Source organism: Cynocephalus volans, chromosome 3, assembly GCF_027409185.1.
Source record: "Cynocephalus volans isolate mCynVol1 chromosome 3, mCynVol1.pri, whole genome shotgun sequence".
NCBI classification, from domain to species: domain Eukaryota; kingdom Metazoa; phylum Chordata; class Mammalia; order Dermoptera; family Cynocephalidae; genus Cynocephalus; species Cynocephalus volans.
Genome location: NC_084462.1, coordinates 10,015,213 through 10,033,353, shown reverse-complemented (window position 1 = coordinate 10,033,353; position 18,141 = coordinate 10,015,213). Strand labels below are relative to the sequence as shown.

General features: G+C 49.5%; 1 protein-coding gene across 2 annotated transcripts in view; it reads right to left on the bottom strand.

Annotated features, from left to right (window-relative positions):
• Positions 1-18,141, bottom strand: part of SSC5D (scavenger receptor cysteine rich family member with 5 domains) — a 31,962-nt gene that overhangs the window by 11,862 nt on the left and 1,959 nt on the right. For both annotated transcript variants that reach the window (XM_063089667.1, XM_063089668.1), the window contains 8 exons: positions 17,904-18,017; positions 17,195-17,503; positions 14,343-14,660; positions 13,559-13,738; positions 6,264-6,581; positions 4,293-4,829; positions 3,893-4,207; positions 3,517-3,681 (listed from right to left, as the gene is read on the bottom strand). In XM_063089667.1, coding sequence (XP_062945737.1) covers positions 3,517-3,681; positions 3,893-4,207; positions 4,293-4,829; positions 6,264-6,581; positions 13,559-13,738; positions 14,343-14,660; positions 17,195-17,503; positions 17,904-18,017 — 2,256 coding nt within the window. The remainder of the gene's footprint in view (positions 1-3,516; positions 3,682-3,892; positions 4,208-4,292; positions 4,830-6,263; positions 6,582-13,558; positions 13,739-14,342; positions 14,661-17,194; positions 17,504-17,903; positions 18,018-18,141) is intronic.

The following is an 18,141-nucleotide window of genomic DNA, read 5'->3' as shown; positions in this document are numbered from 1 at the left end:
GCCCCTCCCCAAAGATGTCCATGCCCTAATCCACAGAACCTGTGAATATATTACTTTACATGGCAAAAGGGACTTTGCAGATGTGATTAAGTGTCCAGACCTTGAGATGGCAAGATTATCCTGGATTATTCAAGTGGGCCCAATATAATCACATAAGCCGTTAAGATCAGAAAACCTTTCACAGTTGCAGTGAGAGAGAAAGATGTGAAAACAGAGGAAAAGTCAGAGAGACGCGCAAGGTTGCTGGCTTTGAAAAAGGAGGAAGGCGCCATGAGCTAAGGAATGCAGGTGGGCTCTGAAGCTGGAAAAGAAAAGGAAATGGATTCTCCCATAGATCCTCCGAAGGGAACACAGCCCTGCTGACACTTTAATCTTAGCCCAAGGACTCTTGTCAGACTTCTGACTTACAGAACTGCAAGATAATTCGTTCATGCCACTAAATTGGTGGTGATGTGCTATGGAAGCAATAGAAACTGATACAGTTCCTTTAGAGAGTTTAGAGCTAGCAGAGATTAACAATGCCAATGCAAATTTCTGGCCATGCATATTTCTCCCCTCCAGACTTTGCTCCTTAGAGAATTCCCATCCTTCTTGAGTCTGCTGGTGAAATAAGACCATCTCCTCTGTGAGGTTTTCCTTGATTTCTCTATTATAACCACTCCTTCCCGGTAATCCTGCAGCTGTTGTTCATTTTCAGCAAATAACTATAACAACCAATGTGTTGCAGTTTTAAATATTTCACACATTGCTTCCAACAAGCACAATGTCACCCAGTTAGTTCTAATCCTGGTGAAGCCACCACTGGTGGAGGAGCCAAACCTGGTGGAGGAGCTGGATTCCAGAACTGGTGCTTCTAATTATTTCAGCATACATCGTTCCCAATCCAACAAGCACGTGTGAAACCGTTTAAAACGGATTCCAACTCTGGCTCCTGAGTTAAATTTTAACATCTCTCAGCCTCACTTTTCCCCCCCATCTGAAAGACGGGTGTAGCAATGGGACTTCTGTCACCCGGTTGTTGGAATCGTGCCTGCCTAGCACAGAGTGAGTTCTCCTTGAGTCTTTCCAACAATCCTGGATCCTACCCCCCCCAACACACACACTTTTTCCAGAGGAAGAAACGGGGGCTCAAAGAGGCTGTCATTTTTTCAAGATTATATTTCTACTGAAGATACACGTTCATGCCTGTTGTCTCTCCCAGTCCCCACCCTCGCAACTCCCTCCAAGTCTTCCTGTTATTAAGGTTGTACATATGACTCCCTTGATATTTCCCTCGTGCAGTCTGTAATTCTGCATTCATTTGTGCTCATGTACTGCCTTCTCCCCCACTGGGAGGGATCCCCCAAGGTGGGACTAGGCTGCCTCCTTAGCTGCAGGAGCCCAGCATTTGATTGTCTCTGCCACGAGGGGGCACTATGGGACAGGGAGGCCTCGCTGAGTGACAGAGAACAAAGGTTCTGGAACCCTGGCTACCCTTGAACAAGAAGCATCACCTCGGTTCAGGAAACTGGGATGATGGGACCTAACTCATCACTTGAGTCCCCCCACTCCAAGTCACTGCGCCTCCAGGGCCAGCTCCCTCCTTCCCTTTCCCCTATGGCAAGGCTATTTCCTGAGACTTGGTGCGCTTCTCCCAGCTTTCATTACCATGCCATGGGCCAGCTGGCCAATCAGAAGGCGCAGCATTCTGTGACATCACGAGGAGCGAGGTAGAGGAACGCCTGCCCTGCCACCCCTCGATGCCCGCCTCACCCCGCGTGCGCATGCGTGCTGAACGCCAGTAAAAGGCGGGAAAGGACGCGGGGTCACAAGATCCTCCTAAGGGGATGAGGAAGGGTGAGCCTCTCAGGAGAGAACAGGCAGAGGGGCGCAGAGCAACAAAGGCAGAAACCAGAGCAGATCTAGACAGCGAGCAGGGAGAGAGACCGGAATGGATGGAGAATGTGAGAGAAACAACTAGTGCAATAGTGAGAGTAGAAATGGTGATGTTTGGGGGAGGGAGTGAAACGGTCCATGAGGGAAACGGGTGGGAGCGGTGAGAGCGACAGGAGTGGTGAAAAATGGGCAGGAGAGGTAGTGAGACAACAGAGGAAAAGATGCAGACCATGGGAAAAATGAGAGAGGGAGGAGGAAAGAGAAGAAAGCACGTGGGAGAGACAGACTCGGAGAAAGGGATGCTAAGAGACAGAAAAGAAAAAGAACAGAAAAATGAACCCTGGGGGGAGGGGGATGCAGTGAGAAATGGAGATGACGAGAGTGTGAAATTGGTAATGAGGAAAAAAAAAACAGGAAGACACAGGAGAAAAGATAGGAGAGAAACTGACTGTGAAAAACGGTGAGAAATAAAGATCATGAAGGTGAGAAATTGATAACGAAAGAGTAAAAAAAGAGAAAAACGTGGGAGAAAACATAAAGAGAAATTGATTATGAAAAAGGTAGTCAGAAACAGAGGTACTGAGGGTAAGAAATTGAAAGAAAAAGACACGGGAAAAATGATGGGAGAGTGAAACTAACAATGAAAGAAAAAATGAGAGATACAGAGGAAACAAGATAGAGAAACTGACCATGGAAAAAATGGACCATAAGAGATGATGTGGATGAGAAATTGAAAATGAAAGAAAAAAGAGAAAGACGGAGGAAAAAAGAGAAACTGACCGTGAAAAATGGAATGAGAAATAGAGATGATGAAAAATAAAATGCTTAAGTAAATAATGAAAAATAAAATAAAGAAGAAGATGATGAGGATAAGAAATTGAGAGAGAACGAGCAAGAGTGTGAGAAAGAGGAGCAGAGATGGATTGGGAGAGGCCCTGGCAGTCATGGACAGAAGGCGACAGAGGCAGAAAAATGGGTGGGAGAATTTGCCAGTGGTGGCAACATGGGGGCCAGGGCGGTTCAAGGTCCTGGGTTTGGCAGCAGAGATGAAAGGTGACAGGGAGACAGGGGCCACGGAGCAAAGAAGGACAGAGCTGTGGCACTAGAGGCTGACCCCACTGGTGAGAGGGAGGGGATGAGGCCTGGGGACAGGCAGAAAAGAACCTGGCTCCAGGTATCCCCACTCACATCTGAGCCACAGTATGGCCTGGACCAGAGCATGAGCTGTGAGAGCAGGTATGGTTTCGCTTTGCTTTGGGTAGCCCTTGGCCATGGGGTCTGGGGGGATTTCCACTAAGGTCCTAGATCTAGAGGCCCAGGCTCGTGTATTATGGCTACTTCTTGGCATACCTTGTTGGTTTACTTGAGGACCATGGGTTCGGGGTTTACTTGAGGACCATGGGTTCAGGGTTTATTGAGCCTGGTCTGATCTCTCAGAGAACCTGGTGGTCTCCTTTTCTAGGATCTGCAGGAGAGTATTATGTTCCAAGGAACACAATAGAGTCTCTGGAGCCAAGAAAAACATGTCTGGGGTCTGAGCCCTAGACCAGCTCATTTAGAAGGGTCTTTCTGGAAAGCTCTGCAGCAGGGGGAATGGAGGTTTAGGGAGGTCCCTACAGCCACCCCAGTTATGCCCCTCACCTGTGTCTGGAAGGTGCCTTGTAGCTGGGGAGGGAGTCCCTGGGCGTCTGGTGGTGCCCCAGGAGAGAGTGTGTCCAGGTACTGCTGTGGTGATCCCCTTGGCAAGGTCCTCTACTGAGGTGGAGTCCCAGGTCCAGGGGGGATAGTCATCATAGTCTGTGTATCCTTGGGAGAAATCGGGACAATGGTTGAGCCCTGTCTCCTGTCTCCTTGCTGCTACTCCTCCCTCCCCTTTTGTAATCTTCTGGAGCAACTCTGGGATCCTCCCACCCCAACCCCCTCATGCCCAGTTCTTTACATTCCACCATGATGCAGTCACCCTGCCCTACCCCGACACCATTCCCTTGGTCACCTCCCCCAGGCCAATCCCTGATACCAGTGCAGGTGAGCCCCACGTCTTCCTCATGGTCACAGTTGTGCTTCCCCCATCCCCCCGAGGGGCAGTCGCTCAGCGAGGCTTCGTTTCCCTTACAACCCATGTCATCCAACCAGATGGGCCCAGTCCCAGGGCCATAGTGGGTTTTGCCCACTCGGGGCCGGACCTTTCCACAGCCCAATTCCCAGCAGGCCACAGTGGCATCCCGTAGGTCCCAGCTGTCATCACACACTGTCCCCCAGCGTCCAGCATGCCACACTTCTAGCCGGCCGGCACACCGGTTGGGTCCGTCAGCCAGACGAACACGGACAGGGCCTGCCAGTGGAAGGCCCTTAGGTCAGGAGGGGAGGGTCAGCTCTTCCCTTCATTCCCCTGTCCCCTGCACATTCCCACCACTCACCTGATTCTCCAGTGGCGCTAGCAGTAGGGGAAGGGCCTGGGTCTTTGGATGACTCTGGAGATCCTTCTGCTGGGATTTTGGCAGATGGCTCCAGGGAGGCCTGAGGGATTTGCTTGGTGGTGGCCTCAGAGGTAATATCTTGGGGACCTTGAGTGGCCCATTCTTGGTGGGCCTGAGGAGTCAGCGTTGTGGTGGTGTGTGAGGTCCGTCTGTGAGGGGCATCAGTGGCCAGGGTGGTGGTGATCTGTGAGGTTATTACTGGGGGGCTTTGGGTGCCTCGGCCCCTGGAGTGTTTAGTGGTTGGTATCACTGGGGATTGAGTGGTTGGTCTCTTTGCATTTTTTGTCACCCATTTCTTAGTACTCTTAGGTATTTTCTCTGGGGCCTTAGTGGTTGTTTTCTTCAGAACACTGGAGGTCAGACTTGGAGAGGGCTTGGTGACCAACTCTCCCGGGAGCCAGGCATCCCGATCTCTACCCATTCCAGGGATCCAGCTCCAGCTGAAGGGGTCTGAGATGGAGTCCAGTCCAGGAGGCCCTAGAAAGTGGGTGAGGAGGAAAGAGTAGAAGGAAACACCATGATGACCAGATCATCCATGCAGGCCCCTCCTTCTCTCCAGGCAGTCACCTAGTTCCCATTCATGCATCATTCATTCATTCATTCATTCACGTCACAGATATTTATCGAGCACCTCTTATGAGCCACACACTGTGTTAGACCCTGGGATACAATATCAAAGCAAAGATAACACTGTCCCTTGCCTTCTTGGCACTTACAATCTAGATGTGACTGACCCCTTTTGCCCCCTCACAACCGACCTTCTCAAAACCGTAGCTTCTGCTTCACATCACAGCTTCACATCCTATACCTTTTGATGGGTCCCCATACCTCTCTGTCAATTCCCACTAACAACCAGAGCGGTACACCCAGGTCTGACAGGCCATTCCCTGGCTTTAAATCCTTCTGTGACTCCTCATTGTCCTCAGGAAGAGGGAGAAAGGGCCTTAGCTTCAAGCAGTGTTAATGACTCCATCCTTTCAAGACATCACTATTCATCTTACATCTTTCTGACAATCACACGTGTACAATAAAGGATTAACCTTGCCCAAAGAAATGTTTCACCTTTTACCCCTATCTCCTGGGAGATGACTTCTTCTTTTTTTTTTTTTTTTTTTTTTAATAAAGATGACTGGTAAGGGGATCTTAACCCTTGGCTTGGTGTTGTCAGCACCATGCTCAGCCAGTGAGCCAACTGGCCATCCCTACATAGGATCCAAACCCACGGCCTTGGTGTTATCAGCACCACACTCTCCCGAGTGAGCCACGGGCCGGCCTGTGGGAAATGACTTCTAAGCCCTTGGAATGTCTTGCCTGCTAAAAGAATCTTTGTTTACCTGGAAGATTTGGGCCATGCCAGATAGTCTATTTTAACAATGTGATTTATGGTCAGCCATGTAGGCAGTTAGCCCTGTCTATGTGACCAAGTCCCTACAAAAACTCTGGACACCGAGGCTCAGGGGAGCTTCCCTGGTTGGCAGTACTTTATGTGTGCTGTCACACACTGTTACTGGGAGAAGTAAATGTTGTCCACACAGCTCCACTGGGAGAGGACAATTGGAAGCTCATGTCTGGTCTCCTAAACTCTGCCCCATGTGCCTCTTTTCTTGGCTGATTATAATGTGTCCTTTCATTGTAATAAGCCATAACCTTGAGTATAACATCTTCTCCAATTTCTGTGAGTCCTTCTGGTGAATTATTAAACCTGAGGGTGGCCTTGGGATCCTCCCAAATTATAGCACGTCACATGGGTTTGCAATGATTTGTTTGTGCTTTGCTTTCCTTCCATGAGCTATGAGTTTCTCAGAGACCAGGACCATGTTCATTCCATCCCAATGTTAGTGCCAATGTGAGCTCCCATTCCCTTCTCCAGGAAGCCCTCCTGGAGTAAGTGGATGGCCAGGGCCTCCTTACCGGTGCAGGTGACTCCAACATCCTCATTGTGAGCACAGTTGTGCTTCCCCCAGGGAGCAGCAGGGCAGTCAGAGAGTGAAGCCTCAGTCCCCACACAGCCCACATCGTCCAGCCAAATAGGGCCTGCGCCCCAGCCGAAGCGGCCAGCAGCAGGGTCTGGCTGCCGAGGTCCTCCACATCCCAGCTCCCGGCAGACCACAGACGAATCGCGCATGTCCCAGCTATCATCACACACAGTCCCCCAGCGCCCATCATGCCACACCTCCAACCGGCCTGAGCACCTGCTGGGCCCAGCCACCAGGCGCAGCTGGGGGGACCCTGGAGTAGAAGAGACCCAGAGAATTAGAGAGTCAGAGAAGCCATCCAGCCTTCCAACTCTTCATCCACCTTTCCCTTTCTCCATCTTCCTTTCCATTCATCCAACCATTCATCTGTCTAAGTTTTGCCTCATTCATCCAGCCTTCCAGGTAGCAAGTATTTATTGAGACCTTTTCTGTGCCATTTTCTGCATTGGGCACAAGAGATAAAGAGTCAGGCACAGTCTGGTGGCTCCTCAAAAAGCTAAACATAGAATTACTATGTGATCCAGAAATTCTACTACTAGGGATAGACCCAAAATAAATTGAAAACATATACTCATACAGATACTTGTATGCAAATGTTCATAACAACACTATTCACTATAGCCAAAGGGTGGAAACAGCCTAAATGTCCCTCTGTGTTTGAATGGGCAGACAAAAGGTGGTATCGGTCCTGGCAATGATTTCACGGAAATGACCGCAAAAGCACAGGCAACAACAACAACAACAAAAATAAACAAGTGGGACTACATCAAACTGTAAGGCTTCTGCACAGCAAACAATCATCAGAGTGAAAAGGCAACCTATGGAATGGGAGAAAACTAGTTGCAAACCATACATAAGGGGTTAATCTCCAAAATATATAAGGAACTTCTATAATTCAATAGTAAAAGTAATAATAATAATAACCCTATTAAAAATTGGGATAGGGACTTGAATAGATGTTTCTCCAAAGACAATACACAAATGGCCAACAAGTATATGAAATAGTGTTTATCACTAACCATTAGAGAAATGCAAATCAAAAGCACGATGACATATCACCTTACACATTTTAGGATGGTTGTGGTGAGGATGTGGAGAAATTGGAACCCTTGTACACTGTTGGTGGGAGTACAAAATGGTGCAGCCACTATGGAAAACAGTATGGAGATTCCTCAAAAAATTAAAAATAGAACTGCCATATGATCCAGCAGTCCCACTTCTGGGTGTCTATCCAAAAGAACTGAAATCAGGATCTTGAAGAGACATTAGCACTCCTAGGTTCATTGCAGTACTATTCACAATAGTCCAGATGTGGAAATAACATAAATATCCACTGACAGTTGAAAGGATAAGAAAATGTGGTGTATACATACAATGAAATACTATCCATCCTTTAAAAAGAAGGAAATTCTGCAATATGCAACAATATGGATGAAGCTTGAGAACATTATGCTAAGTGAAACAATCCAGAAAGATAAATACTGCATGATCCTACCTATTCAAGGCATCTAAAATGGTCAAATTTAACACCAAGATCAAGGGTTTGGGTCTCATAGCGGCCTGCCACCAAAAAATTTTTTTAAAAAAAAAATAATAATAATAATAAAATCGTCAAATGTATAGAATAAAAGAGTGGAATGGTGGTTTCCAGGGGTTGGGGAGAGGGGAAAATGGGGATTTACTAATCAACAGGCATAAAGTTTAAGTCAAGCAAGATGAATAAGCTTTAGAGATCCACTGTACAACATTGTACCTATAGTCTACAATAATGTACTATACACTTAAAAATTTGTTAAGAGGGTAGATCTCATATTAAGTGTTCTCACCACAAAAAAATAAAAGAGAGTGTGGTGCTGATAACACCAAGGCCGCGGGTTCGGATCCCTACATAAGGATGGCCGGTTAGCTCACTGGGTGAGTGCGGTGCTGACCACACCAAGTCAAAGGTTAAGATCCCCTTACCGGTCATCTTTAAAAAAAATAAATAAATAAAAAATAAAAATAATAACAAACCAGAAAGTGATCTGTTCATACAATGGAATATTATTCAGTCATAAGAAAGGAATGAAGCACTGATACACACTACAATGTAAATGAACCTTGAAGACGTTATGCTAAGTGAAAGAAGCCAAACACAAAGAGCCACACAGTGTATGATTTCATGTATGTGAAATATCCAGAATAGGCAAATGCATAGAGACAGTGATAGAGTTTGATATGTTGTCCCCCCAAAGCTCATGTTGAAATCTGATCCCTAATGTGGAAATATCAGGAGTTATTTAGGTAATGGGGGGCGAATCTCTCATGAATACATTAACATTCTCCCTGCAGGGAGAGGGTAGTGAGTGAGATCTTACTCTATTAGTTCCCACGAGAGTTGGTTGTTTAAAGGACTCTGGCACCTCCCCACCTCTTGTTTCCTCTTACCATGTGATCTCTTTGTACCTGCTGGCTGCTGCCCTGTGGCTTTCTGCCATGAGTAGGAGCAGCCCAAGGCCTGTTCCAGATGCAGCTGTCCCAGAATTGTGAGCCAAATAAACCTCTTTTCTTCATAAATTACCCAGTTTCAGGTATTCTGTTATAAGCAACAGAAATGGACTAATACAAAAAATTTTAATGCTGTGGATTGATTGAACTGTGTCCCCAAAGTTCATACATTAAAAGCTTAATTCCAACTGTAACTGTTGAGGATGGGAAATCCTATTATGGTAGTTGAAAGATGGGGCCTTGAAGAGATGATTAGACTGTAGGACCATGCCATAGTGAATTGATTAATAATGGTGGTCAGGGGTGTGGTTCTGAGGGCTTTAAAAGAAGAGTACATGAGAGGTTACTCTCTCTCTGCTCTGCCATTTTCAAACATGTGAGCTCCCTGGGTCACTATCACCACCACCAAGACCCTCACCAGATGTGTTCTCTGGACTTTGGACTTCCCAGCCTCCAAAACTGTAAGCAATAAATTTCATTTTCTTGATAAAATATCCAGTTCCAGGTATTTTGTTATAAGCAACAGCAACGGACTAATACAGACAGAAAGCAGATTAGTGGTTGCCAGGGGCCGGGGGGAGGGGAAAATATGGAATGACTGCTTAATGGGTACAGGGGTTTTCTTTGGGGATGATGAAAATGTTCTGGAGCTAGGTAGAGGTGGTGGTTGTACAACATCCTGAATGTTCTAAATACCACTGAGTTGTACACTTTAAAATTGTTGATTTTTAACATGTTAGCGAATTTTGCCTCAATCAAAAAAAATTTTTTGTCTGTGTCCAGAGGCTTTTTCCATGCAATTGTTCAACAACTTTTTGTGTGTTTGTTTGTTTGTTGTTGTTGCTGTTGTTTTAAGAGTCAGGCATAGCCTCTGCCCTGAAAAGCTCACAGTCTTTAGAGAAAGTAGTATGCATACACTTAATTACAACTCAGTGAGCTAACTGGAACAGTGGGAGTACAGATGAGGCAAGGCAGAAACACAATGAAGGGAAGGAAAGAAGAATTCTGCCCCAGGAAGCTGGGGAAGGCTTCCCAGAGGAAGTCACTTGAAAGAAGGAGTGAAAGAGAATCCAGGCAGAAGGAAGAAGGTGTGCTGGGATGGATGGGGAGCAGTTATGTGATTGCAGCCTTCCCTGCAGTTCCCACTGGTCCTCCTAGAGCTACCCAGAGCAGTAAGACCTCTGACCTGGGTCCCTCAGGCCCTTGATGGGCTAGCAAGGAGGAATGAACCAGCCAAAGTTTGATGGGGCCTGTTGCAATTCATTCAACAAATATTTCCCCACCAGCTGCTCTAGACCTGACCTTATGTGGAGCCCAAAACAAACAGTCCTCTTTACCTTCACCACCCTGTGAAGATAAGATAGAGAGAACCCAGGGAGGATGACTTCACCATGGAGGAACAGTTGAGCTTGGCTTAGAAAGATAAGGAGTTTGTTCAAGCAGATAAAAAGGAAAAGGTCAATTGTGTTCCCTGAAAAAGATATGTTGGGGTCCTAACCCCCAGTACCTCAGAAGATTACCTTATTTGGAGATAGGAACTTTAAAGAGGTAATCGAGTTAAAATGAGGTCATCAGGGTGGGTCCTAATCCAGCGTGACTGAGGTCCTTATAAAAAGAAAATCTGGACACCAAGCAGACACACACACAAGAAGCCATGTTGAGATGAAGGCAGAGATCAGGGTGATGCATCTATAAGCTACGGAAGACCAAAGACTGCCAGCAAAGCCCCAGAAACTAAAGGAGAGGCATAAAACAGATTCTCTCTCACAGTCCTCAGAAGGAACCAATCCTGCTAACACCTTGATCTCAGACTTCCAGCCTCCAGAACCACAAGGCAATGAATCTCTGTTGTTTAAGTTGCCCAGTTTGTAGTACCTTATTTTGTCAGCCACAGCAAACTAATATAGGTCCCGCACCCAGGTAGATGACACAGCACGTGCCAGACCCAGGGCAAGGAACAGCATGGTGTATTGGGGAGAACAGCAAGTTGTTAGAGCCTGGGGATGTGGAAGGCATGAAGGACTTTGAATTCTCTGCCAAGAAAATGAGACCTTATCATATCCATGATGGGGAATCCCTGAAGAACTTGAAGCAGGGAAATGAAAGCCTCAGCTCTAAGTTTCAGAAAGCTTGGTCCAAGGTAGGCAAAGGTCCAAACTGGACAGGGAGAGACTGAAAACAAAGCCTGCTCTAGGGGCAGGGAGGGTGATGGAGCAGAGGGAATGGAAGCTTTAATGAGTAGCAATTAGAAGGGAGACAGAGAAAGACAAAGGTAGTCTGCACCATCTTGGAGACTCTTCCTTGGAAGACAGCCTTCAGCATGCTCCTTCCCTTCTGGGTGAGGCTGGGGTGGTAGGGGGTGTTCCTTGAGTGGAAGTGCTGGGCAGGAGGAAGAAGACAGGCAGAAGCCCTTTCTTCTAGCTGAATGAGATTCAAGCATAAAGCAGTGGTTAAAAATCTGGGTTCTACAAAAACAGTCTGGTGGTTCCTCAAAAAGTTAGACATAACCAAGGTCAAGGGTTTGGATCCTCTTACTGGCCAGCCAACAACAACAACAAAAAAGTTATACATAGAATTACCATATGGCCCAGCAATTCCATTTCTAGGTATAAATCCAAAAGCACTGAAATCAGGGACTCAACCGAATACTTGTACACTAGTGTTCATAGCAGCATTATTCATGACAGCCAGAAGGTAGAAACAACCCAAGTGTTTATCCACAGCTGAATGGAGAAACAAAATGTGGTCTATACACACAATGGAATATTATTCAGCCTTGAAAAGGAAGGAAACTCTGACACATGCTACAACACGGATGAACCTTGAGGACACTATGCTGAGTGGAATAAGCCACAGAGGGACAAATACTGTATGATTCCACAGAGGGACAAATACTGTACTGGATTCATCTGTATGAGGTACCCAGAATAATCAAAGTTATAGAGACAGAAAGTGGAATGGTGGTTGGCAGGGCTGGGGGAGGGAGGAGGGGGAGGTAGTGTTAAATTGGTATGGGGTTTCTGTTTGGGATGATGAAAAGTTTTTGGAGATAAATGGTGGTGATGGTTGTATAGCAATATAAATGTAATTAATACCACTGAACTGTGCAGTTAAAGGTGGTTAAAATGGGAATTTTTATGTTTTGTATATTTTACCACAATTTTTAAAAAGGAATGTGGGTTCTGGAACAAACTGCCTTCACATGAATCCTGGTGTTTCCATCTTTTAGCTGTGCTCCCTCATTTGTAACATGGAGACCAGTCACTACCTGTACCGTAATTGGCATTACCTAGACTAAGACATGAAGAGAACTTGGAACAGCATCAGGCAACACGAGGCAGTAGATGCTCAATAAATGTTAGCTATTATGATTATTCAGAAAAAGGAGAAAGAGGCCTTCAGTAACAGTGACCACAGTGAAAACAAGTCACCTTTTGTTCAGCCTTCTCCAAGCTTGAGGAGACAGCTGTGTTAATCATGCCTTTCTGTTTTGTGTATTTCTGATGCTTGGACACCTTGGGGCCTTGCTGAGGTTGACAGTAGTGCCCCTCCCAGGGCTAGCTAATTCCCAGAGATAGTAAACAACTTGGGCTTGAGCGGTTACCTCAACTTTGAGAAAGGTTTGCCTTTCATATGCAAACCAACCACTCCAGAGCCTTTACAGGGATCTTACCCTCTGGGCCGCTGTCCACCTGCCCTCATCACCCTAGGGTCAGGTAGCAAACAACTAAGGCTAACCCTTATGTCTGAGAGCCTGCTGAAATGATTCACACTAACTGATACTAAACCAGCTTACCCTGCCTCACCCATTCCTTTTCAAAGAATCCACAATAAAAAAAAAAAATCCACAATAAAGCCTGCTGTCCACATTTCCCCCTCGCTCCCTCTGCCTCCTGACTAGCTCTGGTGCTTCCCTGTGTGGTCTTGTGCGTTGTGACATGTCCCCTCCTCTTGGGAACTGTGACAAACTGTCTTTTCAATGGCCATCAACTCCTGGTCTGTTGATCTCACCATAACTGAATAACAATAAAACATATATATATATATATATATTTTTTTTTTTTTCCTTTTTGTGACCAGTAAGGGGATCGCAACCCTCGGCTTGGTGTCAGCCGCACCGCGCTCAGCCAGTGAGCGCACCAGCCATTCCTATATAGGATCCGAACCCGTGGCGGGAGCGCCGCTGAGTTCCCAGTGCCGCACTCTCCCGAGTGAGCCACGGGGTCAGCCCAATAAAACCTATATTTTAAAACAACACCCGTCATTGATCAAGTCCTTTCACTATTCATGGGAAGGAAGCAAGCCAAACCATTTACCCCCATTTGCTAAAGAACTAGAGGCTCAATCAAGTTGAGGGAATTCTTGAGCAGGGCTGATACTGGGAGCTGGCCAGAGTACCCTGTGACGGATCTCACGGCCAGACCATGTGGCACACATGGGAAACTCGATGCCTGATATATCAGACTCTCAGCCCACCATCCTTTTCTCCTAACCAGGACCAGCTACAGAATTTGCGGGGCCCAGTGAATAATGAAAAGGCAGGGACCCTTGTTCAAAAATTATAGATTTCAAGATGGTGTCAGCAGAGTATTAAACCAATCACCTGTCCTTCTGAGTGAGGGATCCTGTGCTCTGTTTCCCACCTTTCTCTTTGCAAGAGGGCCCCCCTGATACAGTCTTGGTGCTGGGGGAAAGAAACAGAAGCAAGGACCCTGTTTTCTTGGGGACGAGCAAGGGACTCACCGGCTTCCGGTCCAGGCTCCCGAGGGGCAGCGGGAGAGTCTGGAGGAGGTAAAATGCCTGCTGTCCCTGGGGCCTGGCTCACCGTAGTGGCCAGGGGCCTGGATGCTGCCTCCCTGGGCATTGTTGAGCCGTTGCTCTGCACTGCAGGGGCCGTGGGAGGGACATAACCGAGGGGCATGCCTGGGGCAAGAGGGAGAAATGATTAGCACCCACCTGCCCCCCATGCTGCTGGGCTGCCCCCACACCCTCCCATCTCATCCGTCATTGTTCCTCCGTCCTTTCAGATGCAGGCGCACAGAGGTCTCTTCCTGCTGAACCTCTTCCCCAAACATAGCCTAAGCCTTTGACATCCCTGACCTGGGAAGAGCACGGTGTGACCGGAAATAAGGGAGTAGAGAGAGCAGAGGGTGGGGGTAGCTTGAGGGTAACAGAGGAGAGGTGACCTTACACAGAGGAGATTGGTTTTTGTTGGGGGCCAGGAGGTAGGGCCAGTGGGGGCTGATATAGGACTGAGGCTCAACATTGGCACTATGTCCACTTGGGGCTATTTCCATTCTGTCATGGGGGGCTGTCCTGTGCCTTAGGATGCTGAGCAGCACCCCTGGCCTCTACCCACTAGATGCCAGTAGCACCTCCAGCCCCAGTTGTGAAGTGGGAAGTCTGGACTAAGAGTGACGGGCAGGTAGGTACAAGCCACCCACCCCACCTCTTGCCCCTCCATTTCAGGTGCCCGCACACCCCCCTCCCAAACCCTCCCCCAGGGCCCCTGTTCACGCCCCCTCACCATCACACACAGCCCCAGCGTCCTCACGATGGTGACAGTCATGCTGGCCCCAGGGCCGCGATGGGCAGAATCGCAAGGCCGTCTCGTTTCCCCGACACCGAAGATCATCCAGGATGATGGGTCCAGCCCCCTCCCCAAAGAAGGCGCCCCCAGGGGCGGCCAGCGCTCCCCCACAGCCCAGCTCTCGGCAGGCCACTGCGGCATCACGCAGGTCCCAGGCGTCGTCACACACTGACCCCCAGCGCCCACTGTGCCAGACCTCCAGGCGGCCAGCACATCCGTGGGGGCCGTCGGCCAGGCGCAGCCTGGGAGCTGGGCCTGGATAGGGAGAGAGGGAGGACAGAGACACAGGAAACTAGAATGGACAAGCTGGGACTAAGTTACAAGCGCAGGAAACTGGGATGGATGAGCATGTACTGAGTTACACTCAGGAAACTAGGGTAAATGAGCTGGGATTAAGTTATGTGCAGGTCTCGCTTCATCCCAAAGATGACGCTGGAAAGCAGATGTTCCATCCTCAGTTTGCAAACGAGGAAAAGGCTTTGAGATGGGAAGTCGTTGGCCAATAGTCCTACTCTGGTTCACACCCCACCCCCCACCCCCCGCCATGTCCCTCCCTGGTGGGTGGGGGAAGGGAACTTGGAAGTCTGACTCTGATCCCCTAAAAATCCACCTCCCATGCCTGGCTCTCCCCTCAGCCCTTCTCCCAGCTCTCAGCTGTGGATTCCCAATCCTATAAAGCAGAATTTCTTAACCTCATTACCCTTGACATTTGGGCTGTTCATTGCAGCATCCTGAACCCACCAGAAGCCATTAGAATACCCCTCCAGTTGTGACAACCAAAAATGTCTCCAGACATTGCCTGATGTCCCCTGGGGAGTAGAGGTTGGGAAATCCCCACCTCCCCCCAGCTGAGAACCACTGTCTACACGTTAACCTCTTGTTTGTCTTAGCGCACATTTCTGTTGGGTCTTTCTGGGGTATGGGTTGGGTCACCACTGGAGGATTATGGAGTTCATCTCTCTACCCTCCAACATGGGGTGGGGGCAAAATCACCCCTAGTCACTGCTCTAGAGAAAAGAGCAGAACTAGAGAGGAGTCAGACAACCCTGCCTTTCATTTCCTCATCTGCTATGAGAATTAAATAAGATGTTGGTAAAGCTCTGAGCTTTACTGGGCACCTCAGTACCACTGATTCATTCATTTCTTCTCCCCAGCAACTTCACCCTCTCCTCTCCGGAGCCTCAACTTACATCCAGTGAACTCTGCTCTGAAGGCCCAGCTTCTGCCCCCACAGGCTTTCCACAGTATAGCACATGAAGGTGCCACCCCCCCACTGACCCCACACAAGCCTTCTCTGCCCCTCACTCCCTCTCCAACCTCTCTGTGCCTAACATGTGTCCTCCTGGTCCCCATTCCCACCACATCCCTCCATCCAGCTGTACAGTGGGACTGATGTGGGGTTTGGGTCCGAAGAAACCCAGAGTGGTTAGGGCAGGCCCGTGGCTCACTCGGGAGAGTGTGGTCCTGATAACATCAAGGCCAAGGGTTCGGATCCCTGTATAGGGATGGCCGGTTTGCTCACTTGGGAGAGCGTGGTGCTGACAACACCAAGTCAAGGGTTAAGATCCCCTTACTGGTCATCTTTTAAAAAAAAGAAAGAAAAGAAACCCAAAGGGGTCAAGTTCTGGGTCTCAGGTCTGCTAGGTGTATGACCGTGGGTCATTTATGTTACCTCTCTGAGCCTCAGTTTCCACATCTGTGAAGACAGGAGCAAGAATACACCTCACAGGGCTGCCCTGAGGCTAAGAGAGGACCCAAGTGAAGCACCCAGCATGCTGCTCACTCAGCACATAGTAGGGACTCAAGTCAACCTTGTTCTCTTTTCTCTTTCCTGTAGAAAGACTGATTTGATTTAAGCATTTCCTACCCCCTGCCTGGGTAGGCCCCTCCTGTACGTGCCCTGCCCCACCACTTGTCAAATGCCTCTGCCGTTGCCCTTTGCCTGCTTCTCTCTTGCAGTCGACGGACTGTAAAGTCCAGGAGAGTGAGGACTGGGTGTCTCTCATGAGGTTTCCATGCCCTGCTGTGGATGGTGTGTAGTGAATGTATGTGGGAGAAAGAAAAGGAAAGGAAGGAGCCCCTAAGCCCTCATTCAAGCCACCCCCACCCCCAGCCCTCTGCCCAGGTTCTATCCCACGTCTAAGAAGAACGGAGAGGGGAGGGACCGCCAGGAGAGAGCTAGACCCCGTGCTGAGGGGTATATGTGTGTGAAGGGAGGTAGAGGGCCACCCGTCAGTGCCCCCCACCCAGCTCAGTCTCCTTCCACGCCCCGAAGGCACTACCCTCCCTCCCTCCTTCCCACCTCAGCTCCCTTGAGAACAGGGGAGGCAGCAGATGTTGGCCCACAGAGACAAGAGACCTCAGGGAACCAGCTGGAATGGCATCAGAGAGGGTCCCCTGACAGTTGAAGAGGCTTGGAGAGCATTGGGGATGGGAGAGCCAGCTGAGTGGCAGAGGGCAGGCACTCAGGGACTCAGCTCAGGCCTGTAAAGGGGCATTCTTAGCCCCCTTGCTCCACTGCAGAAACTGAGGCTCAGCGAGCCAGTCAGTGGCCCAGGGACAAGACCAAGCACTGAACCGAAGCCTCCAACCTCCACTCCTTCCATTAGTAACTGCAGAGGAGGGAAGGGGTTGAGGAGCTCCGTAAAGCAGGTGTTGTGACCTACCAAGAGTGGGGCAGGTGGGGGACAGGCCTGGGACCAGACCCTCTGCAGCTTCCTGAAGCAGGGAAGAGAGAGCTGGGATCTAAGGAAGGCAGGGAAGGAGGACCACCCCCAGCCCCAACGTACCTGTGCAGACCAGCCCGGCGTCCTCACTGTGGTCACAGTTGCTCCGACCCCAGGGGCTTCGGGGACAATCCCGGAGGGCCTGCTCTCCTCCTCCACACCCCACGTCGTCCATCCACACAGGCCCCACGCCGGGCCCAAACCTGGCGCCTCCAGGGGCGGCCAGCGCCCCCCCGCAGCCCAGCTCCCGGCAGGCCACAGCGGCATCACGAAGGTCCCATCCGTCGTCACACACAGTGCCCCACCGTCCACCATGCCAGACCTCCAGGCGGCCAGCACACCCGTGAGGGCCTGAGACCAGGCGCAGCCGCTCTGTGGGGGCCGGCAGGGAGGGAGGGGGATAGTGACGGGGTCTTGTCTGACTGCAGCTTGGGAGAGGCAGGTTCAAACACTCTCCACCTTGTTTTTCACCTGGAGAAACTGAGGCCCCGAGGAGGGCGTAGTTGCCTGAGACAACTCGGCAGCCGGCCAGTTAAGGGGAGAGAGCCACAGTCTGAGTCAGGCAGGACTCCTTGTCTACTGATGGGGGTGGGAGCAGGGAGAAGAGGAGGAGACCAGGCCTGACTTTCTGAATCCTGGAGGGAGGTGAATGTGGGAATCTTTCCAGGGCCACAGGTTAAGAAGAGGGTGCCTGGCAGGTCCCCAGTTTGGCAGGGCCTAGGGTCTCACAGCATCCAGATTTGAGTGCTGGGGAGGTCTGCAGGGAGCTTACCTTGGCGAGGGACTCCCGTCGTCAGCAGAGGGGCCCGCGTGGACTTGGCCTGCTTGGGTGGCCGGGGGCTCTTCTTCCGAGAGCCACTCTGGAGGCTCCCAGCTGGGCGGGGAACTGGGAAAGGAGATAGCCAGGAGGTGAGGAGCTGAGCTGCTCGTCCTTCCTCCCACTTGGGAGGCTGGGGTTCTCTTTCCAAGGGTCCGAAGTGATGGAAGACTCTTTGGGAGGCAAAGGAGAC